Raw genomic sequence first — 26,641 nt, 5'->3', positions numbered from 1 at the left:
ATTCTATTATGTTCTCTGACCACAGTAGAATCAAGGTAGAAATCAATAACAAAAAGACAGCTAGGAAATCTAAAAATGGAAAATAATGCCCTATTAAATAACTCATGTGTCAAAAAAGCAATAAAAATGGAAATTAGAAAATATTTTGGGCTAAATGTTAATGAAAATATTATGTACCAAGATCTCTGGGACAAAGGTGTCTCAAGGGAACTTTATTGCCCTAAATGAATACCTTAAAAAAGAACAAAAACTGAAAAAGAAAGAAGATAGATCTAAATATGCATCTCAAGAAGTTAAAGAATAGCAAACTGCTGCTGCTTGTACTGCTCATAGCAGAAGAAGAGAAGTAGAATACTTATGAAAAGTGGAATCAATAAGGTCAAAAATGGCTCTTTGAAAAGACTACTAAAAATGACAAAACTCTGCATCAACAATTATCAAGAAGAATAGAGAGAAGGCACAAATTACCAGTACTCAGAATGAAAAGGGGCATATAACTAGAGATCCTACAGATATTAAAAATATAATGAGAGAATATTATGAACAACCTTATGGGAATATATTAGGAAATTTAGATGAAACAGACAAATTCCTAGAAAAACACAATTTTCCAAAATTGACATAAGAATAAATAGAAGATCTGACTAGTCACTTATGTATTAAAGAAGTTGAGTCTATAATAAGTTTCTCAGAAAGAAATTTCCTGGTCCATATGATTTCACTGGTGAAATCTTTATAACACTGAAGGAAAAAAATAAATAATACTAATCTTACACAAATTCTTCTTAGGAAAGAAAATGAGGGAAAACTTCCCAACTATTTTTAGTAGATTGGCATAACCTTGATATCAAAACCCCAAAAGGCCATTATAAGAAAGGAAATCCAACAGAAAATTGGGCAAAATAGTTGAACTAGCCCTCCACAAAAGAAGATATCAAAATGGCTAATTAACATATGAAGAGGTTGCTCGATATCATTAGTATTAGGGAAACAATACAAATTATCATGTTATACAATATATTATAATATTATACAAAATAAACTCACAATGAAATAGCAGTACACACCCACCAGAATGGCTAAAATTAGAAAGAATACAATACCATGTGTTGTTGAAGATGTGGGAGCAAGTTGAACTATCATCACTCTTAGTGTAAACTGATTACAATCACTTTGCAAAACTAGTGGTATCTACTAAAGCTGACATATATATCCTAACATATGACCAGCAATTCCAACCCTAGGTCTATTTCTAACAGAAATGGGCACATCAAAATGCCCATTCAAGGCAGCACTCTTTGTAAAAACCCCAACCAAGAAATATCCCTAATGTCCATCAACAATCAAACAGGAATGAATAAATTGTGGCATATTTGTATAATGGAATGCTTTACAGCAATGAGAAATAATAAACTATTGCTTCATGCAACAGTTTAGATGAATCTCATAAACAGGTCAGACTAGTCAATGCTGAATAGTTCAATGCTGCTTATTAGAAATAAGCAGAGCGATTACTATCAGATGGGAGGTATTAGGGACTGGGAGCAGGTATAATGGGAACTTCAGGGTATGTTAGTAATGTTTTATTTTTTTATCTGGGTTTCATGGGCGCATTCACTTTACAAAAACACATCAAGTTGCATAATTATGATTTATAGCTTTTTGTGTTCTACAATAACATTTACTTTAAAATGTCAATAAAAGGAAGACTTAAACTTTCCTCCTTTATTTTTTTTCTTCACAGGTAGAACTTATTAAGAAGTAGACGTGAGTTGTTTGTCTTTTTAAAAAATTTTTATTGGAGTATAGTTGATTTACAATGTTGTGTTGGTTTCTGCCGTACAGCAAAGTGTATCAGTTATACACATACATATATCCACTCTTTTTTAGGTTCTTTTCCCATATAGGTCATTATAGAATATTGAGAAGAGTTCCCTGTGCTATACAGTAGGTCCTTATTAGTTATCTATTTCAGATATAGCAGTGTGTATTTGTCAATCTCAGTCTCCCAGTTTATCCCTTCCCCACCACCCCGCTCTCCCCTCTGGTAACCATAAGTTTGTTTTCTACATCCGTAACTCTATTTCTGTTTGGTAAATAAGTTCATCTGTAAACTTCCTTCCTTTAAATCTGTATTGCTTGAGATCCTCTAAGTGGGTGTAGAGTAAGTCATGAGTAGCAGCAGAAGGCATTCAGAAGACTGTGTTCATGATCCAGTCACTTGGCTGGTTTTCCCCTCAGCTGAACACAGCTAGGTTCTGTGATATCTGAGTGTGTATGTGTGTGTGTGTGTATTTTTACCATCATAAAATTTGAGAATGTCTTCATTTTTACTCATTGTGATGGTTAATTTTATGTGTCAACTTGACTGCGTCAGACATATGGTCAAACATTACTCTGGGTTTGTCTGTGGGAGTATTTCTGGATAAATATCAACATTTAATCGACAGACTTAGTAAAGCAGATTGCTCTCCCTGATGTGAGTGGGCCCTATCCAGTCAGGTGAGGAACTGAATAGAACAGAAAAGGCTGACCCTCCTGCAAATAAGAGGAAACTCTGTCTACCTGCCTTGAGCTGGGACATTGGTCTTTTCTGGCCTTTGGACTGAAATGAAAACATCAGCTTTTTGGGTCTCAAGCCTGTTAACATCTTTATGGAACTATACCTGTGTCTCCAGCTTGCTGACTGCAGATCTTGGGACACCTGCCAGTTTCCATAATCACATGAGCTAATTCATTATAATAAGTAAGTAAATAAGTATATACACATACATACACATACACCTTACTGGTTCTGTTTCTCTGGAGAAGTCTGACTAATACACTCATATATTGCTTAATTTTTGCCCATAATAGATTGTTAAAGGCAGAAAACATGAGAAATACTGAAAAAATAAAAATATATAGACTATAAAAATGATTATAATTTTGCAAATAAGTCTGAAATATGATCTTAAACTTGTAGTTGCATTCATTGATCAAACTCCTTATAATGTACCTAAAAATATTCTTAGTCTTTTAAAAACTGATATTTAAAAAGAGGAAATGTGTTTAATTCAATTTGACTCTGTATTTATTAGGATTTAAGGTTATCATGGTGACACTTATTTTTGAGAAATACTTGCACTTACTAGCATGAAATAGCTTTTCTTATTTTATTTAGAAACACAACTTGAAATTTTAAAAAATTGGTTTTTAATATTCAAAATTAAAAATTTCAAACAACACATCATATAAGTAGATTTGGATCTAATGTCTACCCCCAAATTTTACAGATAAGGAAATCAAGACCCAGAGCAGTTAAGCAATCAACTAAGAATACAGTTTTAGTTAGTGGCAGAGTCAGGGTAAACACTCAAGTGTCCTGATTATTGGGCCAGAATTCTTTGCACCCCAGTATATCTGTCCCTTCTAGCACTATGGGTCATATTATAGCTCCTCAAATGATTTTTTTTTTTTTTTACACGCACAAAAAGAATCTGGTCAACTCTAGCTACTAAAAGGTTGCCATGTCTGACTGAGAAATTCACAAATATAATGGTTCTTTACATTTTCTTCCACCTTCAGTAAATTTGGCTTTCACCAGCTAATGTCTGAAAACATCTCTGGATAATTTTCAGTGAAGAAACAATAAATCAGGGATGTCAGTGGCTGAGAGGGGAGAGCTTTTCCAATTTTCATAAACAAAAACTTCAGTGACAGCCGCTTTCAGGTTTGGGATGTAATTTTCCTAACTGATGTCTTCACTTGGCTGTCTTCCACTCACTAGCCAATCTTGGGGGAAACATGATTTATGCTAATGCCACATCAATGTGAAAATCTGATCAAGTAAAGTAGAACTCTGTAGCCTAACTGGCGAAAGCTGGAAGCAAGTCACCATTCACATGTGGATAAGGCAAAGACAGGGACCATCTATAAAAGTACTACTGCCCTGCTTCTGGTTTAAACTGCCAACTGATTAGTAGCTAAAGACACAGCCCCAAGACACTTCCCACTGAAATGGTGATAAAAACTCTGAAAAAAGTAAGAACTCTTAACAATGTTAAAATCTAAAATGAATGGTTAAGCTATTGTCAAAATTCAGAAGGATTTGCAAACTAACATGACTAGAGCAGAATTGAGAATCACAATCCAGGGCTCATACAGAATAGACCTACCCCTGGCTCAGAAACCAGGCTCTGTAACACTGTTTTCCAACACTGGCCAATTTTCTGCAAATACAGATTCCTTGGCTCCATTTCTAGAGATCCTGATTCATAGGTCTGGTGTTGGGGATGGGGGCAGGGGGAGTTGTCCAGAAGTGAATACTTTTTTTAGAAAGCACTTTACATGAATCTGATGATCTCCCAGGTTTGAAAACTACTGGTCTATACCAATTATGAAAATTGGGTGGACATCGCTCTGTTGCATACTTGTTGCTTTTTTTAAAACATAATTTTAAAATTTTGTAATAGACTCATGAAAAGTTTCAAAAATAATACAAAGGGTTTCCATAAACCTTTCAACAAGCCTACCCCAATGATAATACCGTATATAACCAGAATACTTTGTCAAACCCAGGAAACTGACTCTGGTGTAATACCATGAATTCAGGTGTAGACCTTATTTGGATTTCACCAGTTTTTACACACATTCTCATATACATGTGTTTTATATGCACTTGTATGTGTGTATGTTGTATACAGTTGCATAAAAATTTATCACATGGAGATTTGTGTAAAGAATGCAAAACTGTTCCATCACCATTAAGGAACTCCTTTGTTTTACTTCTCACAAGTCAAACCTTACCCTATTCCCAGCCCCAACCTCTGGCAACCACTGATTTCTTCTCCATCACTGTAACTTTGTCACTTAGGGAATGTTATATAAGTGGAATTCTACAGTATATAACCTTTTGAGATTGGCTTTTATTTTTGACTTGGCATAATGCCCTCAAGAGCCATCCTAGCTTTTGAATATATATTAATAGATCAGTCCTTTTTACTGTCAAGTAGTATTCCATTGTATAGATGTATCACAGATTGTTTATCTATTCATTCTTTGAAGTACATTTGGATTGTACACTGGAAGTACATTTCCAGTTTTTGGTTATTACAAATAAAGCTGCTATGAACATTCATGTACAGGTTGTTTTGTAAACATGTTTTCACTTCTTTAGGACAAATGCCCAGGAGTGTGATTGCTGGTTTCTATGGTAAGTATATATTTAATTTTATAAGAAACTGCTAGGCTGTTTTCCAGAGTGACAGTACCATTTTATATTCCCACCAGTAACGTATACATGAGAGATCCAATTGTGCTGCATGATTCCCAGCAGTTCGTTTACCAGTTGCTGCCTCCTGAGGTGCGCAAAGCTGGATATCCTTTTTCTCAGCCCCTACCTAGTACTTGTGCTTTTATAACAGGGCAGAAGGCAATAGGACTTGAGTGATGCAAAGCATTATGGAGTCACAATGTGGGTACAGATTAAAGATCCCAGTAAGAGGACATATTGGGGCAATGCATTTTCCTTCATCTTCTGGTTAATGTCAGAGAAAGAGACAATGTGGGTATAGGCTTATGATAAACCATTCATGTTGCATTTGATGAATAATTGCTAATGGGGAGGTACTTGGATAGGAACTGTGTATATCAATGTGTTCTCCAGCTATGGATCTGAGATGAGGCTAATTACACTCAAGAACAGGGTAAACAGGTGTCTGATTTTTAAAACTGAAAGTCTGGTATTTGAGCTTTTGGCCTAGAAATGACTTATGGTGATGTGGCCTATGAGTCAACATTCTTTTTTCCTCTAGACTTAAGATACATGCTACTGTGCTGACTCCTAACTTAGATACAAGAGCATGAACTTTCTTTCCTGATATTTCTTGGGATACTATATGGCAAACAAACCCAAGTAAACAGGACCATGGTGAACTACGTATCTTGTCTGTTGATATACAGAATGCATCTAAATATTCCTTCCATGATGGATAATCAGGGGGAAAAAAAACTATGGAAGAATACTCTAGGATCACAGAAGGGACTATCATTCTGAAGTTCAAGAGAAAAGACATATTTCTAAAAAAGATTTAATATAGAAACCAGAAAGAAATTTTAAAAACTAATTTGCATTCTTAATATAATGCAAGGAAGCAGAAGTCCACAATGAAAGTAGTCATGATAAGGGAGATAGTGGAAACAATGCAAAAAAAATGCAATAGTAGAATTTCAATAAATATTAAAGGTAGTAATGATCATAACTTCAGCAATTTAAATAATAGATATGAAGGACAAGCCTGAATAACTTTCATAAGAGTGCTGAGATGAAAAAAAGAGATAAATAGAAAGAGAAAATGATTTGTATGGGGAGACAAGACCTAAAAACTGAATGATTTATTGTTTACTCTCCAAAGTTAACATTAGAGTCATTCTCTGCTCCTGTCCTCAGTTTGACTCTTCACAATAGAAACAGACCATTGAGAATCTGTTAACAATTGCTTAGCTCTAGAATTCTGACCAATGTGGCTCTCATTTCAAGGCATTCAGAATTAGGAAGGCACATGTTGAGGATAGGCAATAATCACCTGTGTCTGACTTTCTTTCCTCAGAAACTTGGGTATATTCTGCTGCTCTTTACTAGACTTTCTTATTCCTTCACACATTTATGCACTAACCCAAAAGCTAATATACTATAACTTCCAGAGAGTATTTACATGTTTACTACAATGATAGGCCTGAACAATTTTGCTTCATCAATAACTCAGTAACAATGTTCAGTGAAATTAAATGCAGTTGCACTTAAATTTCTTCAAGTAAAAATCAATATACTAACTCCTAACAAGTTAAACAATTTTAATACTACAACTTACACTTTCCGTTCAATTGTATTTGCTTGAATTTTTGCCTTTTATTAGTCTTTTAACATCTCCAAGTTACTTTTTGATATCTGGATATTTTAAAAAAGCCAGTCTGAGCCTTTTAGTAGGGACATTTAATCTATTTACATTTATTATCATAATGAGTATGTTTGGTCTTGTATTATCTGTTTTTGTGCTCTCTGCTTTGTTTTCTTCTTTGTTGTTTCCTTTGCTACACAGAAATTTTCTTTAATTAGTTTTCGCTAATGATTTAGAATGTATACAGTCTCAATTCAATTTTTTTAATGTAAACATAATTATCAGTGTCAAGAATAAAAGAGCATTTATTAATCCTACTCTTCTTCTCCCAGTATGATTGATATTATTAGGGATTCCAGACCCAGTTTCTTAAAGTATTTTTAAGTATTTACGTATAAAAATATCTTAAATATTAAAAATGTCTCTCAAAATTTATTCAGACTTCATGCTTAAAAATACTTTAATGTTCCCTACTAGTCCTTTTACACAATCACATCCTCTTACTTAAAAAAAAGCACACATATTTCTATTGATCAAAAACATGAACATGAGGACATGGGGAATGGGAAGGGTAAGCTGGGACGAAGTGAGAGAGTGGCATGGACATATATACACTACCAAATGTAAAATAGATAGCTAGAGGGAAGCAGCCGCATAGCACAGGGAGATCAGCTCGATGTTTTGTGACCACCTAGAGGGGTGGGATAGAGAGGGTGGGAGGGAGACGCAAGAGGGAGGAGATATGGGGATATATGTATATGTATAGCTGATTCACTTTGTTATAAAGCAGAAACTAACACACCATTGTAAAGCAATGATACTCCAATAAAGATGTTACAAAAAAAAAAACCATGAACTTGATTATTATTATAGAGACTTTTTTCCTTTACCAGTTTGTAAAGATTTTCACTTTCTTGCATTTAATACTGTAGAGCAGGAGGTGGCAAACCTTTTTTGTAAAGGGCCAGATAGTAAATGTTTTAGATTTTGTGGGCCATATATTTAGTCCCTGTATCAAGTCCTCAATTCTGCCATTGTAGTGTGAAAGTAGCCACAGACAGTAGGCAAATGAGTGAGTATGGCTGTGTTCCCATAAAACTTTATTTCTAAAAACAGGCAGTGGGCCACAGATTGCCAACTCTTGCTACAGAGAAAAGGTGTGGGACCAGTCTAGTTGAGTTCAACCTTCCTCTAATGTCAGATGATAGTACGTGAAATGAGAGGCACAGCTCTATGCTCTCCACTCTCCTGTTTCTCTTATAATAGAGACTGGACCATAAGTCTAGTAGATGTTGTCATTATTTACTGTGATTTTTTAAAAAAGTAAAACCATAGCTTCAATGAGTATTTTAAAACCTGAATGACCAAATATGTTCTCTTTAAAGCACATAATCTCTGCGAGTCTGCTTAATTTCTTTTGACATGCTCATTTTATCAGTAGAAAACTTGGTTTTTCTGTAAAATAAAAGCAGGCCTAAGAGTCTGTCCCATGTCCCATTCTGATGACTGTAGAAACAACAGGGCTTTACTTTAGGGTGAATCCTAAAGGTTCTTTGTGATTCTTTATGAGTATGACAAACCCAGACTGGTATACAGAATGAAGAGCAATAACTTCAATCCCGTCTGCTTCCTGAACTTGACTGGAAAAGGAATACAGAAAGATTTGCACGCATCTTGCAGTATAATGATATGTATGAAGCTTTCAATGATTCTAATGGGTGGGGTTCTCATTTTCACCAAATCGGAACTGTAAGAAAGAAATTGGAATTGAAATTATATCAGTAGATGTATGTCTTCCAGATGGTAGGAGGAGCAAGGGGGAGAGATAAGGAGTCAGTTACCAGGAAAGTAGAGCTTTGGGACTCCTAATAAATCCAGAGAAAGATGCATCACAATCTAGTGGGACCAGTGTTCACTGCAACTGGATGCACAGCCAGGACAACTCCTCTGAGTTTCAAAATACCATTTAAAAAAAGTACAAGGAAACTCTTGATTTTCAGAGCAGATATCCTTGGTTTGCCTCTTTTTTCATCTCTCCTAAATTTATAGCAGATCTGCCAGAATAAAATTCTTATTAGGTGTTTATATCTATGTACATATTTCTCTCTATATATTTGTACTACCTATTTATATATTTGAGGGGATGTCTAGGACCTATATTATAAAAATGTAATCCTGTAATCCCTCTCTATTAACCAAAAAAAAAAAAAAGAGATTAGAGTGAGAGACTGGATAAAATGGATTGCAAACAAAAAACAAAACTAACTTTTATATGAAATATCTGTAAAAATACCTGAAATTAAGGCTGTCAGAACCACAGAGGTAGAAAAAGACTACACTAAAGATTCAAAGAATGCCTTAAGCCACAAGGTTTAAGAGATAGAACACAGATTCTAGGAGAGGCTAATGAAGTTGGGGAAAATTGAACCTTGAGAAGAAAGGATGAGAGGAAAATTCCCTAAGTGTATGTACCTGTTTAGGTATATACAGTGGTATGTGTGTCCATTTCCAACTGTGATCCAAAATTAATGCAATAATAGTTTTGAATGGCATGTGAGCTCAATCAAGGCCAGAATAACAGGTTTCAAGAAACAGGTTTCAAGTGAAGGGTTGAAAATACTGGAATAAAGTTACCATGAGACTGCAGTATCTCTTTTCTCAAAGACAGTGAAAACCATTCCCTCCCACCTAATAAACTGTCACCCTAATTTTCTAAGATAGGTAAACTTCAGTATGACCGAGAGAGAAAGAGATTCCCTTGCTTTGTTCCTCAAGAAGCCCCCTTCCTTACCAAAACTGATCTGATTTGCTTTCTTGTTTCATATGTACATCTTCCAATGCTAACAGTGTTCCAATGGTAACAGTGCTCCGATGGTGACTGCCTGGCTCATTACAGGTGGTCATTACAGGTGATAACTTTCTGTAGGAGAGAAAGAAGCCTAGCTTTCAACGTGTTTTGATCTAGTTTGAAAGTGAAGATGTTTCATCATCTACATGAGTTTCTGTATTACTTTCAGACACGTGTGTCTCGGTTTATCTTTTATCCAACGTTTTAGGTCTAGAGGAAAGAGGAAGACATGAGGAATATTTGGTTTCAAGGTTCTGTCAGGTGATTTGCTGAATCAATCCCTAGTTTGAATCCTGGCCCTAGGTGTGAATTCGGCTGACTACAAATTGGTATAGTTCTTAAATCTCTACATCTAGAGGTGAAATTTTTTGTTTTTGATAAGAAACAACTGGATATTTGCTGTCATGTGTCTGGTCATGTCAGCAGGTAGGTTATTAGTACTTCCTTAAACCCAGACTAGAATAAAAAAGTAGAATATGGGAAAAGTGAGGGGATTCTGTGATTAGGTTCCAAAAGACTGACTTCCGTCTTGCTATCATACTCTCTTACCCATTCACTTGCTTGCTCTGATGAAGCAAGCTGCCATGTTGTGAGATGCTCTAGGGACAGGACCATGTGGCAAGGAACTAAAGAAGGTCTGTGGCCAACAGCTCTTGAGGAACTGAGGTCTCAGTCCAACAACCTATAAGGAAATGGATCCTCCGATAACCAACTACTAAGTAAGCAAGGAAGTAAATCTTTCCCAACACAGCTTTGAAATGACTGCAGCTTTGTGGGAGATCCTGAGCCAGAGCACCCAGATAAGCCACACTCATTCCTGACCCCCAGAAACTGTAAGACAAAAAATGTGTTATTTCATGTCACTAAGTTTGGAGTAATTTGTTATGCAGCAGAAGATAACTAATAGAAATGATTAAGGGGTAAGTTAAAATTGTCCATTAAGTCTAAGGAGTGTTCATATGAGTAGATACTGAGCTGTTCTCTATGGTCAAGGAGCACCACAGTAAGTGTTTATTAAAACAGTAAGAACTGGGACAGGGCTTAAAGAACTACTTCCTCAATCTCAGGGGTCTCATGCTAAACAACTGAAAAAGGAAAGATGTGAAGTTTGCATCTTCCTAGGTTTTTCAAAAAGAGAAAAGATGACTGTCCTGGGTTTTTGAAGCATCTGCTTACCCAATTATTAGAGCAGATGACATTTTGAAGTCACTTCTAGTATATTTATTTTAAAAGATTAGATGCCTGAACATAAAACAAATTAAGAAGAGAAAAGCAGACTTACAGTATGTATTTTTTCTAGAATACAGCGAAAGATATTGTATAAAGGAGAAGGTAGAAGTTAAATCTTTATAAGGCGTCTTCGTAATAAGAATTATGCTTCATAATTTCTCTGCAAAATAAATACAAAGATCTCCTCTTAAAGATGAAGAACTGGGCTTCCCTGGTGGCGCAGTGGTTGAGAGTCTGCCTGCCAATGCAAGGGACATGGGTTCGAGCCCTGGTCTGGGAAGATCCCACATGCCGCGGAGCAACTAGGCCTGTGAGCCACAATTACTGAGCCTGTGTGTCTGGAGCCTGTGCTCCGCAACAAGAGAGGCCGCGACAGTGAGAGGCCCGCGCACCGCGATGAAGAGTGGCCCCCGCTTGCTGCAACTGGAGAAAGCCCTCACACAGAAACGAAGACCCTTTCTGGCATGGACATAGATACACTACCAAACGTAAAATAGATAGCCAGTGGGAAGCAACCGCATAGCACAGGGAGATCAGCTCTGTGCTTTGTGACCACCTAGGGGGGGGGATAGGGAGGGTAGGAGGGAGGGAGATGCAAGAGGGAAGAGATATGGGAACATATATATATGTATAACTGATTCACTTTGTTATAAAGCAGAAACAAACACACCATTGTAAAGCAATTGTACTCCAATAAAGATGTTAAAAAAAAAAAAAAGAAACGAAGACCCAACACAGCCATAAATAAATAAATAAAATTTAAAAAAAAAAAGATGAAGAACTGAAGGATTAGAGTAGTTACGGGTTTGTCCAAGGGTACACAGAAAGAGAATCATAACAGAATCCTGAACATGTATGTCTCAATTCTACATGATATTAAATAAAAATATATTAAATAAAATAGATTTGCTCCAGAATAAATGAGTATGTACTACTGAAGTGCTGAATATAAGATTATATTCATTCTGGCAGTTTCTAATATAAAACGGGAAGTTTCTAATGTAATATAGCTTGAGCTAGCTGAAATGATACCTCAATATGCTTGGGGGAGAAGAAACATGTGTCTTTCAGATTTTTCCAGTGGAAAAGCTTTCTGAGTTGCCAAAACCATAAGGTCAAATTTCCTTGACCTTCCTAATAACAATATCACTGTTCTCTTTATAGCACACATGGACAGGGAAGAAGGGGAGTTCAAGACAGTCCCCTAAATATTTAAAGATGATTCATTCAGTGTTTACTGAGGGCCTCTTTAAATAGTAGATGAGAGTAGAGCAGACAGATGAAGATATCATGATTTATTATGGTTATTTACCTATTTTGTCTGTTCCCAAAAAGTGCTCTAGGTATTTCATGATAAAAGATATGTGTACACTATACTACAAAGCTACAGTAATCAAGACAATATGGTACTGGCACAAAAACAGAAATATAGATCAACGGAACAGGATAGAAAGTCCAGAGATAAACCCACGCACCTACGGTCAACTAATCTATGACAGAGGAGGCAAGGATATACAATGGAGGAAAGACAGTCTCTTCAGTAAGTGGTGTTGGGAAAACTGGACAGCTACATGTAAAAGAATGAAATTAGAACACTCCCTAACACCATACACAAAAATAAACTCAAAATGGATTCGAGACCTAAATGTAAGACCGGACACTATAAAACTCTTAGAGGAAAACAGAGGAAGAACATTCTTTGACATAAATCACAGCAAGATCTTTTTTGATCCACCTCCTAGAGTAATGGAAATAAAAACAAAAATAAACATATGGGACCTAATGAAACTTAGAAGCTTTTGCACAGCAAAGGAAACTACAAACAAGATGAAAAGACAACCCTCAAAATGGGAGAAAATATTTGCAAATGAATCAATGGACAAAGGATTAATCTCCAAAATATATAAATAGCTCGTGCAGCTCATAATTAAAAAAACAAACAACCCAATCAAGAAATGGGCAGAAGACCTAAATAGACATTTCTCCAATGAAGACATACGGATGGTCAAGAGGCACATAAAAAGATGCTCAGCATCACTAATTATTAGAGAAATGCAAATCAAAACTACACTGAGGTATCACCTCACTCCTGTTAGAATGGGCATCATCAGAAAATCTACAAACAACAAATGCTGGAGAGGGTGTGGAGAAAAGGAACCCTCTTGCACTGTTGGTAGGAATATAAATTGATACAGCCACTATGGAGAACAATATGGAGGTTCCTTAAAAAATCAAAAATAGAATTACCATATGACCCAGCAATCTCACTACTGGGCATATACCCAGAGAAAACCATAATTCAAAAAGACACATGCACCCCAATGTTCATTGCAGCACTATTTACAATAGCCAGGTCATGGAAGCAACCTAAATGCCCATCGACAGATGAATGGATAAAGAAGATATGGTACATATATACCATAGAATATTACTCAGCCATAAAAAGGAATGAAATTGGGTCATTTGTAGAGACGTGGATGCATCTAGAGACTGTCATACAGAGTGAAGTAAGTCAGAAAGAGAAAAACAAATATCGTATATTAACGCATATATGTGGAATCTAGAAAAATGGTACAGATGAACCGATTTGCAAGGCAGAAATAGGGACACAGATGTAGAGAACAAACGTATGGACACCAAGGGTGGAAGGTGGCGGGGAGGGTGGGGGGTGGGATGAATTGGGAGGTTGGGATTGACATGTATACACTAATATGTATAAAATAGATAACTAATAAGAACGTGCTGTATAGACAATAAATAAGTAAAATTCAAAATTAAAAAAAAGATATGTGTACAGTAATGCTTTTAAAATGGAAATAGAAATGACATGATCATATGATGATTCTCCAGGTATTTAAAACGTGACTATCAAGGAGGAGAGAAGAGTAAAACATCTCAAGAGACTTTAACTACGTGTAATGGGATGAAATTAGGCAAAGGAAAAGGCAGGATAAACAGAATGTTTATTTTTCCTAAGTTTTTTCCTAAGTTCCTACTTGTGAACTAAATTCCCTGAGGAACACGGTTTGCAGTCATGTGAAAGACTGTTCTTTTCGTACTGTTCTACAGAGAATACACCTGCAGAAAAAAGAAAGAAAAGAGATGAACAAAATTATTCTACAGAAATTTTCCACCTCTAAATTTATCCTCTATACTTAATTGCATTTTGAAAAAGTATGCAAGGAATACGTGAACAAATTCTCCAAAGTTTAAAGAAGGATATCAAGTAAAAGTTGAAATTCTCCCTTTTCTCCCTTCCTCAAGATGAAAGGATAATTTAACTGTTAACATATATAAATATGCACAATATAAACAGATTTTTAGGTGTAGATGGGATTTTACTATAAGTATTGTTTGGTGACTTATCTTTTTAAACTTGGTTATGTCTTGGAGATCTTTTCATGCCAGTATATATATGACTGCCTCAACTTTTTCAAGGGATGTATAATATCCCAATTAGAAATGGCTCATAATTTAACCATTCTTCTACTAATGGATATTTGTTCTAATTTCTCACTCTTACACAGAATACTTTAATGAATAATTTATACTTATATTCTTGGATACATGACAGTATCTCTTTAGAATAGATTCTTAGAGGTAAAATTACTAGAGACCAAATGGAAGGTGTAATTTAAAATACTGATAGTTGGGACTTGGTGGTCCAGCGGTAAAGAATCCACCTTGCAATGCAGGGGACGCAGGTTCCATCCCTGGTCAGGGAACTAAGATCCCACATGCCGCGGGGCTACTAAGCCCGCATGCCACAACTATTGAGCTCATGCGCCTCAACCAGAGAGCCTGCGTGCTGCAAACTACAGAGCCCACGCACTCTGGAGCCTGCGCCACAACTAGAGAAGAGAAAACCTGCACGCCACAGCTGCAGAGAAGCCCGCCTGCCACAACAAAAGATCCCGTGGGCCTCAACGAAGATCCTGAGTGCTGCAACTAAGACCCGACACAGCCAAAAAAATTAATTAATTAAATAAATTTTTTTAAAAAATGGGAGATTGAAAAGTGTTTAAAAAAATAAATAAGATGAAATAAAATACTGATAGTTACTTCCAAAACTGTTCTCAAACACGCGGCACCAATTTATACCCTAATTTACAGCTTCAAATAGGATCAGTTTCTTCACTCCTTTCTGAAATGCTAGATATTATAAATTAAATCTTTTTTCTAATCTGATAATCAAAAAATGATACTTCATTATTTAGTTTCCATTAATAATGAAGGTAAGTATCTTCATTTGGGGTGGGGGGACTTTTAGTTCTTATTTTAAGTACTGCCTGTTGATTATCCTTTGATCATTTTTACTAGGTTGCTAGCATTTTTTTCTAATTGAGTCCACAGAGTTTTAAATATATTCTGGATATTAATCATTGTTTCATTATAGATATTGCCATTATTCTCTCAGATTGTGACTGGACTTTGTTTACACTGTCTTCTGCCGTATTAGTCTTAAATCTTGTCAATCTTTTATTTTATGGCTTTAGATTTTGTATTTCAGTTAGAAAGTCTTTTCCCACCTTGAGCATATAAAAATATTCTCCCATTTTTCTTAAATACCTTTTAGGTTTAGGTCTTTAATACATTTGGGATTTATTTTTGGGAATGGTATGAAGCAGGGATTTAACTTAAGGTTTTCCCCAAAGAGATAGTGAGTTGTCTCAGTACCATTTACCAACATTTTTCTGATTGATTTTAAATTGCCCCTTTATCATATATAAGTTAAATTCCCATGGACCTATTTCATTCTATTGTGCTAACTTTATTCTTGCACAAAATCATAATTTTTAATTTATAGCTTTACATGACGTTTTGATATCAAGTAGTGAAAGTATTCCCTTAGTATACAAGCAGTAGTGTGGTGGTCGAACAGGGGCTAGAATCAGACTACTGAAATCTCAGCTCTGTCATTTACTAGTTGGGTGACCTTGGGCAAGTTACTCAATCTCTCTGTACTTTTCCGGTAGATAAGATCTGAAAAATGGTGATACTAATAGTTCCTACATTTTATTACTGGTAGGATTAAAAAAGGAAAGATATATAAAGTACTTAAATCAGTACCTAACACATAGTAAGAATTCAAAGATGATAAGCTATTATTCCAAATTTTTTGGCTATTCTCATACATTTTATCTTCAGGATAAGGTTGAGAATCAGTCTATCAAGTTTCATTAAAAAATTCCACAGGGTCTTTGCTTAATAGTCCACTGAAATTATCTCCTGATTAGTTTCAAGGAGAAAGTACTGACAAAAATATTGACAAAATTCCCAGATCTTTCAATCCAGGAACATGCTGTGTCTCTCCATTTATTCTTCTTTTTTGTCCTTCAGCAAAGTTTTATAATATTTTCCCTACAGATGCTGTACATTTCTAATTAGGTTTATTCCTCAGGATTTTTATGGATTCTGTTTTTTAAAAATATATCTTCATTGGAGTATAATTGCTTTACAATGTTGTGTTAGTTTCTGCTGTACAACAAAGTGAATCAGCTATACGTATACATATATCCCCATAGCCCCTGGATTCTGTTCTTATTATAAATGGGATTTTTTTCCCCTCTACTGGTATTTTCCATAATATAGGAAAGCTATTTGTCTTAGTATATTAATTTTATGTCTGACCATCTTGCTGACCATTTTTTATTAGCATATTATTTTTCAATCAATTCACTTGAAATGTTTAGGCTGATGATGATACACTCTGTTAATAGGGACACCTTTGTTTCCTCCTTTCAAATATATATATACATATTTATATTTAGTCAAAAATGCTGAGAAAAAACCATCATTTCTCCCTGTCTTTTGGTTGAGTGACAGTAGTCATAGGGTGACAGATACTTCACTAGAACTTCTGCTCCATTTAAATACTGCATGGCTCAAAAAAACCCACACAAGCATCAAGAAATATATATAGTGCTTACTATATGCTAAGTGTTCTTCTAAGTGCTTTAAATATATTAATTCATTTAATCCTCACAACAACCCCATGAGGGATAACTGGAATTAGTCTCCCCAGATAGCATTCTCATAGAAAGGAGATTCTGACAGTTTCCCCTTTAAGGAAATCTGTTAGTTATATCTGAACATGCCCACCTAAGGTGAGTTAAGCAAGTTGCCACTTGTCCTCTAACCCCAAGGCTCCTTAATTCCAAGTAAGCAGGCCTAATCAGTTTGAGCTCTCGAATCTCATCACTCTTACTCAATCAGAATAAAAACAAGGCCCATAAGAATCTACTTTGACAGCCACATGGACTCAGAGGAGCTGAGGTAAAATCCTTAAAACTCATCACCATTAAATAAATCTCCCAAGGTCATATCTAACCCAATTCTGACTTATTGCCAAGGAAGTCGGGCATTAGAAAAATCAGGCTGTATTTCTGGCTCTGCACTTTTTAACAAATATTTTTAATATATCTCTCCAGACCTTTTAAAGTGACATCATAGATAATTGTGTTATGACCTATTTTCTGTCTTAACAATATATTGTGACCAATTTGAACATAAATAAAAGTAGATTTAAAAAAATCATTTTTAACAAGTATATCACATTCTGTGATTTCAGTTTACCATTTTATAAAAGCATAGTCATTACTATGTACCAAACACTGTTCTAAGTGCTTTATAAATATCAACTCACTTAATCATTACATCTGAGGTATGTACCATACCATACCATATGGTATATATGTATCATAATTTATTTAATCAGATTAAAGAAATCAAATTTTGATTCAATAATTTAATCCAAACTTGGATTTAATAAATCAAATTTTAATTTAACTAAATTAAAATTTAATCAAATTACTCCAAATGTTTGTCATTATAAACAATACTGTGACAAACTTCTTGGTACATACAGCTTTGTGCAGTTGTGTGATTATTTCCTTAGTCTAAATTAAATGGGTGCCTTTTCAATGGATTGAGATTAGTGGCAAAGAGAGAAGAGAGAATAGAAACATGAAACCAGAAAGGCACAAAGTGTGCCTGGGAAACCACAACTGCAGAAAAGGGAAAAAATAAACAGTTAATGAACATTTACTATTTACCAGACACTATGCTAGACGCTTTGACGTACATTGACATGCTCAATCCTCACAAGAACTATTTGCAGTAAGGTACAATGCCCTTTTTATAAATGAGGAAATTGAAAAATAAAGAGGTTAGTCACTTGAGAAGGTTACACAGCCAGTAAGTAGTTGAGGTTCTGCAATTATCAGCTAAATTATGTTAAACAAGTTGCTTAATCTCTTTGGCCACATTTTAAGTTTAATTGTAAAATGTGACTCAGAAGAGTAACATGGAGATATAAATTAAGGTAATGTGTGTAAATTATAAACTAAACACTAGAAATGATTCAACACTTTAAATGATTAAAAAAGGACTGAGCCCAATCTCTCTAAGAAGGTCAAAATCTTAAAGTAAAACAGTATTTATAGTCTAACACTGTAAGATGTATGCCTTTACACATTTTCACTTGATTCCGTGTTAGGGAGAGGTATATAAACTGGACGACATGCAACAAAAGGACCACCAAATGATAATATGTTTGGGTGGGAGGATAGCTCAAAGTCACCCATGCAATCTTCCATCAGTGAGGAATTCTCCATACAGCATTCTCAAAAATGACCATCTGGCTCCTGCATTTTTATAGTGAGGACTCCTCAGACAACAATGGGAATGTTAACAATGCCCTATTTGCCCTTCCTCAGCTTCACGTTAAAATTCTCATGAAACTACAGTAAGTGATGACAAGTTTCAACCTGATTAGAAACTAAGACACTTATTTGTCAGGAAGGATTCACAATATTCAAAGCATGGATACGGCCTTAAAGCATGGACAAGGGCATTTCAAGACTATGATTCCCAATGAAGGGGATCAGAATATGCCATTCCAAAATATGCCACTTTAGTATTATTTAGGATTGTTTTGAACTGAAGGCAAATGAGAAACAGCTTACACAGGAAGAACACTCTGCCCTCCCACTTTCAGCCTAAGAGCAGCGCATAAATTTTCCTTTGTAAAGATGACATAAATTTCCATTTGTAAAGGTGTCCCCCCTCTCCCATACCCAGAAGACCAGATACGACACCAGATGAGTCTGCATAACAAACCTTGCTAAACAACCCTTAACTATCGTACATTTCCCAATCATTGTCCCTCAATTCACCAACCCTAGGATCCCAAACCCAAAGGGGTTTCCTTTATCTAGTCACTTCTCCACAACTTATCACCCTTTGTTAAAATGGTATATAAGACACTGAATCTAGCTGCTTCTTTGGGTTTTCCATTCTTTTCTGTGAAGCCTCCATGTATGTAAAAAGATTAAAAGTTAATGCCTTTTCTCCTGTTAGTCTGTCTTTTGTCAGTTTAATTTGTAGGCCCCCAAACAGAACCTGAGGGTATAAAATAAAAGTATTTCCTCTTCTACACCAGGAATACAACATAGTTTGAGGCTGAAAGAGCAAAGGGGTACAGCTTTACCTCTGAGTGAAAAGTTGTCAACAAGAAGGAGATGAGCCTGGAAAGCCCATGAGAGTAGTGTATTCTGTAGGTTATTGATTCCTGCTCCTCCCCCAATTTTTATAGCAAAAGGAGAACTACAGATTGCTTCCCTATATAAAAATAATCAAGCAGTTAATCAAATGGGTCTAGGTGATGCTTCTATCAATCATCCCTGAAACTTGAGATTATACGTATTCTAATAGCATTAATGTAGATTGGTGCTTTTTAAACTTTAATATGTATATCAATCACCTGAGTATCTTGTTTAAGTAAGTCCAGAGTAGGGCAAGAGATTCTACATTTCTAACAATTCCTGGATGAGAAGTGTGCAGACCATGCTTTGGTAATTATGTGACAACCTGTTCACAAGCAAATAATAGATCCAAATAGACCTTTCTTTTCAGAATTAGGTACATAGTTTTAAGGAAAAGGAAGAAAAGAAACATGCAAGACATGGAAAAATTTGGTAACTTAACAGAATACACATGGAGTTTATAATAAAAAGAAAGTAAACTATAGAAATAAACTTTAGCACAGAAGAAAATTTTAATGTTTTCAATAGATTTCAAGGAATGATAGATTCTCTGTGGGAAAGAGTTGAAAAATAAAAATACAGAACACAACAGAAAGAGTATTAGTTTCATGGAATTCTAAAATGAGGTAGATGATACAAGAGATGGTAAAGAAATAAAAATGCAAGTAAAACTACAATCTGCCCTACAAAGTGAAGTGTAGAATCAATATTGAAAATAGAAAAACCCGATAGATTTAACCATTTGGTTGGAGATGTTTCCTCTGAAAGCAGAGGAAAGGACAGAAAGAAGACCATAATAGTGAATATAAAGTTTTGATGACATATAGATTATTCAAATCTATGAAGAAGACAAGAGCATAGAAAATAAATTAATAAAATAGAAAAAAAAATTGAGCAGTGCAAAGACCTAAGCATACAGAGTAGAAAGATTCATCATATAACTAGCAAACTTAATGAAAAGAGATCAATACCTGGATATATATCCTGGGGAATCTGTTAAACTTCACGGATAAGGAAATAAGCTTATAAATACGTGGGCAGCAAAAGAGGTAAATTACCAAGTAACAAAAGTCAGGCTGGCCACAAAGCAATGTCCAAGAGGAAAAAAAGATATGACCCAAGAAATTTATTCTCTTCAAGTTGTTATTTCCATGTGACATTAAAAAAGAGAGATATTCAAGTAAATAAATACATACAAAATCTACTTCAATCTACTCCTGAAAATATTACGCAAAGATACCCGCTAGTCTACCAAGAATTCATGAATGGAAAAATCATGTTGTCAGTGTGGTCTGTGTTCTGATAATGAACACAGAAATCAGTCAAACATATTAAATCTAAAAATTGCTATAAATATAACTATAAAACAGGACACGAATGCCAACACTAATTCCTGAAAGGACTCCCATCCCTAATTCAGGTTAGGTGTGTACTGTGTGCCCTGATTTCCTTTTATAGCATTTCTCATACTGTATTGTCATCTCCCGTTTAAACTTTCTAGTTCTCTCACTAAGCAATTGTCACTTACCTACCCCTCCTCTCTCCAGGTTTCTTACTGACAATATATATATTTTATATATCGGGATACTACTATATGTATACTACTGTAGTATATATACAAGTATCAATAGCAAAAGCAAGGTTGAGGGAAACGACTAGGAGAAGAAAAATCATGCTTATTTATTCAGATGGGAGAGGAGCAGGAATAAATAGATAATGTCTCATACATGAATGAGAAAATAAAATTAAGTATAGTAAAATGAAAAATTAGTAGAGATAAAAGTATAACACATATCTTCTGTTTACTAGAGAAAATAAAAAAACAATGAAAACATAGTAGGCCAAAGAGCAGAAGAGAGGAAACAAGCAAAATAGCAAGAAAATATAAAAATATGAATATAAAACAAGATAACAAAAGCTATTCATTCATGTACTTTCCTTCCACTAAGGAGACGGCAACAAAGACAAAGTCACTGCCTCCTCACCCAGGAAGTTTTCTTTGTGATTCGGGTCCAAAACTGAGTATTGGGCAAGGGTGGGGGTGGGAAGCAGTTCCGAGCAATAATTTTGGGGAAATATTTATGATCAAATATGTAGTGGAAATATCAGGTTCAGTAACCAAGAAATTGATCCTTTATCTCCAAATTAAAAATATCCAGATTAAAATAAAATACCAAAACAGAGAATAAAATACCTACCATACCTCTAGAACAGTTATGCCTCACTTCATCGTGGGCAAAGAGTGTATCTCATTCCCTAGTTTGTCATAGCACTCCTTGAGTTCTAGACCGCTGCTTCTGAGAGATGCAGAAGACATAAATCCAGCTGATCCAAACTAGGACAAATTAGGTAACTTCTCACTTTTCTAATGCAGTAAAATTAAAACAAACACATACCTTTCAGTGTTATGTGATGATCTGTCTGTTGCCTACCACCCACCTCTTTCTAGCCTGTCAGTAAGCAGGGCTCTCAAAAGTCATGCTAAACTAAATAGAATGGAGTAGATGGAGTGAACTTTACATAGCAGAAAGTCAACTTGAAGATGAACCCTCTAATACAAAATCCTTTTTGTGATATGAAAAGGTTAGTCAGCTCTGCACTCAACAGGACCCTCACTTTTGGTCACATCAGTTCTATTATAATTAACCTCCTTTCCCCAAAATGGGAAACTACTGTTTTGGAACCTGACAGCTTTTAAGTTGCAAGGGCCCCTAGACAACAAGGAACAAATTCAGTAAGACTGGGCCTAGGTTATTTGGGTCAATATCAGGCAGCTGAGATTGAGAACAAGGTTTCTTAAGAAAAGCAGGCGTTCAGAGGCACCTGGTAGAGAGGCTGGGAGCAGATGCATCATACATTTTTTTCTTTCAATAAACCCAATGTGTGCATATATCTAAAGGATGAAGGAGTTTCTGAACAGAACAACTACAAATTACAAACATTTATTGAATGTTTATCATATGACAAGTAGTATGCTAAGCATTCTGCATGGATTAGCTTATTTAATCATGACAACAAGCATATGAGGTAGCTACTGTTATTATGTGTATTTTACAAGTGAAGAAATTGAAGCACAGAAAGGTTATGAACTTGTTCAGAGTTATACTGCTAAGTTTACGTAGGTGAATGCCAGGTTAGCTTCGGCTCTGAGGCTAGTGGGGCAACGATTTCGTGGGAATGCCTAAAACAATTAAGTTGAAAGAATATATGGTGTAAGAGTGAGTGTCTGAGTGCGTGTTTGTAGGTATGTGTATGATGTTTTTTTGTTCCTCTCCAATGTTTGATCAAGTTATATGCTTTATATAGTTGTTCCTTTTGAACCCTATGAAGAAAGGTTAGGGGATTTGTCTTCATGGAATGTTAACTGTGTTCATGTGAATACTAAAATTATATAGTCAAATTATCCACCTAAGACTGCAGCGTTAAGTGGATTACAGTGCTAACATAGATAGATTCTGTGTTCAACATGAAGGATCTATAAGAAGATACTTCCAGCATATAGTTACACAAAGCTTCCCTCTAATGTATTCCACCAAATTACTTGTCTGCTCTAATAAATAGCAAGTTTCAATATATTATTACGCTCCTAATTTTTAGGAAACTAATTTCTACTGATTCTTCAAATTAATTTAGGTCTGTTAAAACTCTGAACACTAGCTGATTAGATTCAAACTATCTCAAGAAGCCAGTGAAATAAAAGGATTATATTTCTAGGGCTCAGAAATCTGTTCTAATTTATATATATATATATATATATATATATAGCACATGACTGGGGCCTCCTGTCTTGTTCTTCTATTCCAAAAGGTGGAGCAAGCAGCATGGTCCCAAAGACCTAAACATTCTGAATGTTTTTCCTCTTGGGAAGAGCAGGCCCAGCTGAAGGAAAGGAAGGATTTTCCTACCCCAAATAGGCTGACTCATATTAAGACATATCTCAAGATATATTCATATATATTGCCCACTTAAATATATTTACAAAAAAGGGGGTAAATAATTCATAGATCAGAAATAAAAAGAAAATGTATACCTTTATAATCCAATATCCTCATTTCACAGTTAACAGAACTGAGTCTAAGAAACATAAATGACATAAATGTTTCCTATGTTTACTATTAAAAAATACATTTTATACAATTGTATCATTATGGATGTACCATCTTCTGATTTTTTAAACATTACTTTGCTGTACATTTTACGTGTATTATTCCCCTCACATGCACTAACACAGCCCACAATTTTGTGATTTTAGTTACAATATTCAATTTTGATTAACACACAACAGTTTAACTCCTCAACTGTTAGACATTTACATTGTTTCTCATTTTTCTTTATTAAAAATATTGATGGTGCAGCTACAAATATCTTATGTATAACAGTACTTCTCTTTTACCCCCTTTGTGTAATTTTATGAAAATAAAGAGTATTTTTAGGTCAAAAATACTGGTCATTTTATGATCTTCATTGTATACTGCTAAATTCCTCTCCAAAAAGACTGGCAATTTACTCAATTACGTCTAAGCCTACATCTCCAAAAATCCTAGTCTTCTCCTGTAACTGGTAGTGAGTTTCCATATGCTCTCAATCTCTATAATTCTGGGAAAATGTGATAATGGTTCCTAATTACTAGTTATGAATTTCTAGATAATGCTATTAAAACTGAATTTGATTTTATTTAAGATATTTACATCTATGTTTATAAATGAGATTCCTCTCATGTCGCTTTTTTAGGTGCTCACTTTAGCACACATTTTAGGATCAAATTTATCTCACATAATAAACTAAGGAACCTCCTAGTTTGTTTTCCCAAGTCTGTCAAGCCCTCCTTCAACTCCTCCACATTGCAATCAGAACAACCTTTTAAAAACTCAAGTCTCGCAGACCTACTAGAGAATGGACTTGAGGATACGGGGAGGGGGAAGGGTAAGCTGGGACAAAGTGAGAGAGTGGCATGGACATATATACACTACCAAACGTAAAATAGATAGCTAGTGGGAAGCAGCCGCATAGCACAGGGAGATCAGCTCGGTGCTTTGTGACCACCTAGAGGGGTGGGATAGGGAAGGTGGGAGGGAGGGAGACACAAGAGGGAAGAGATATGGGGACATACGTATATGTATAACTGATTCACTTTGTTATAAAGGAGAAACTAACACACCATTGTAAAGCAATTATACTCCAATAAAGATGTTTAAAAAAAACAAAACTCAAGTCTCATTATATCCCTTTCTTAACATCTTTAATGGTCTCCCATTACTTTTATGATACAGTCCAAAAATCCTAACTTGCTCTATATGGTTCTGGAACATCTGGCCATGTATATCTCATTCTCTCCTACTTTGGGGTCTTCAAATTCATGCACCTTGGGACTGCCACTCCCTCTCCCAGCTAAATTTTATGGAGCTACTCTTAAATGTCACTGAAGTCCACCACTAATTTAGAGCTCCCTCACTATCCAGCTCACCTTATTCAAAATTACTTATTGAATGTCTGATCCCTCTGGTAAACTGCAGACAACTCTAGAAGAGCAAATACCCTTTTTTCAGGTGAGCAGTAAGCAGGCATTCTTTACCTCAGGAGTTTGAGAACTTGATACTGTATATACTGTCTCCCTACTAGAGTATAAACCAAAGATAAGGACCAGTTCTTATGTATCTCTTCCACCCAAAGTTTAGCATAGCATCTTATACTCAATTAAGAGTTCAGTGGATTTATATCAACATGTAATACAAAGAGCAGACTTAGTAAAGTCTGTGTCTGGCAAATACTCCTTAATGTTATAACATAAAACATTATAAATATGTTTATACGATAGAATATAAATTAGAAGAGGCAATCACACATCACAAAAACATAGTCATACGGACTTCTAGAGTCCATTGTTGAAAATTCATCAGAAATGCTGAGCTAAAATAGTTGACTCATTGGAAAGACTTATAAAATTGAATAAGTTAAGTCCTTTAAATACTTTGAAGTGAAGAAATCTCCTCTGCAGAGACTTCAAAGAAGGAAAACCCAGCAAAGATCACAACACCTAAATATTTTCTGCTTTTTCCACTTGCTTTATTATGTCCAAATAATCCTAAAGTCTCCAGGAAATACCCATGTGTTCACTGGCATACGCCCAACCAGAACTATCAACCCCAAACACCACCTCCTTTCCATGACAGTGGAGCATCTCTTTAAACATCTCATCCCTGGATTCTCATGTTTTATGGCATTATTAACTTTCAAAATCAACTCTCATTTATTGTAGATACACTGAAAGCCTAAACAAAGAGATCTAAAAAGGTAAAAGAGGGACAGCTATGGAATAAATAAGTAATGGGATGGCTATGGAACAGGTAAGTAACAGGGAACACATTAAAGTAAAACAATGTTTCTAACTGATAACTTCTGCTACCAAAAGCACATCTGTACAGTGAGAATAACAGGAGTATCCACCTTACAGAGGTATTATAAGAAATAAATGAGTTAATGCACATGAAATGCTTAGTGTCTGGCACTACTATCATGTTATTTTTTTATTTCTCATTAGGCAGCTAGAAGTTATAAAGTAAGTTAAGTAAATAAAAACCTGGGCCAGCATTCTGGGCCAAGAAGAGATCTCCTAGTTTATTCATGGCTGACGACAGCCTCTATATATGTACATTTCTAGGGAAGTTCCTGATATCCCAACATTATTACTTTCCCCATCCTAATAGGCAGGAAGTTCTTCATAACATCTAAAATTATTTTAGTTAAAAATTTTTGTCTACTTCTTTTATTTTTTATTAGTAGGAAAAGAAAGGTGGTTTCTGTCATTTAAATGAAAATGATGACTTTAAATGTATAAGGGAAGTACGTAAATCAAATTGCTTTTATTGTCATTAGAAAAAAATAATTTCTACTAACATAAAAAGATGGCAAATCTGAAAGAAAAGTAATAAAAAACCTTAGGAAATAAGTCACCTCAAGCAGAATCATGGGGAATCAAAGAATAACCTTACATTACAGACTGAATGTTTTGCGTCTCCCTGTCAATTCATCCTAACCCCTGATGTGATGGTACTGGGAAATGGGGCCTTTGGAAAACAATTAGGTCACGATGGTGGAGGCCTCATTAAATGGGATTAGTGCCCTTATAGACAGCTCCCTCA

The 26,641-nt window shown here is 35.3% G+C and overlaps 1 protein-coding gene across 3 annotated transcripts in view; it reads right to left on the bottom strand.

Annotated features, from left to right (window-relative positions):
- The window catches only part of EXOC6B (exocyst complex component 6B), a 731,430-nt gene that overhangs the window by 126,289 nt on the left and 578,500 nt on the right, over positions 1–26,641 (bottom strand). The window contains exon 21 of one of the 3 annotated variants that reach the window (XM_007175518.2): positions 14,005–14,034. The exons of the other annotated variants lie outside the window; for them this stretch is intronic. Coding sequence (XP_007175580.1) covers positions 14,020–14,034 — 15 coding nt within the window. The 3' untranslated portion in view covers positions 14,005–14,019. Of the gene's footprint in view, positions 1–14,004; positions 14,035–26,641 lie in introns of those variants that run through there. 3 annotated transcript variants of the gene reach the window in all.

Source organism: Balaenoptera acutorostrata, chromosome 12, assembly GCF_949987535.1.
Source record: "Balaenoptera acutorostrata chromosome 12, mBalAcu1.1, whole genome shotgun sequence".
In the NCBI taxonomy this organism is placed as follows: domain Eukaryota; kingdom Metazoa; phylum Chordata; class Mammalia; order Artiodactyla; family Balaenopteridae; genus Balaenoptera; species Balaenoptera acutorostrata.
This window is presented reverse-complemented; position numbering and strand designations above follow the sequence as displayed.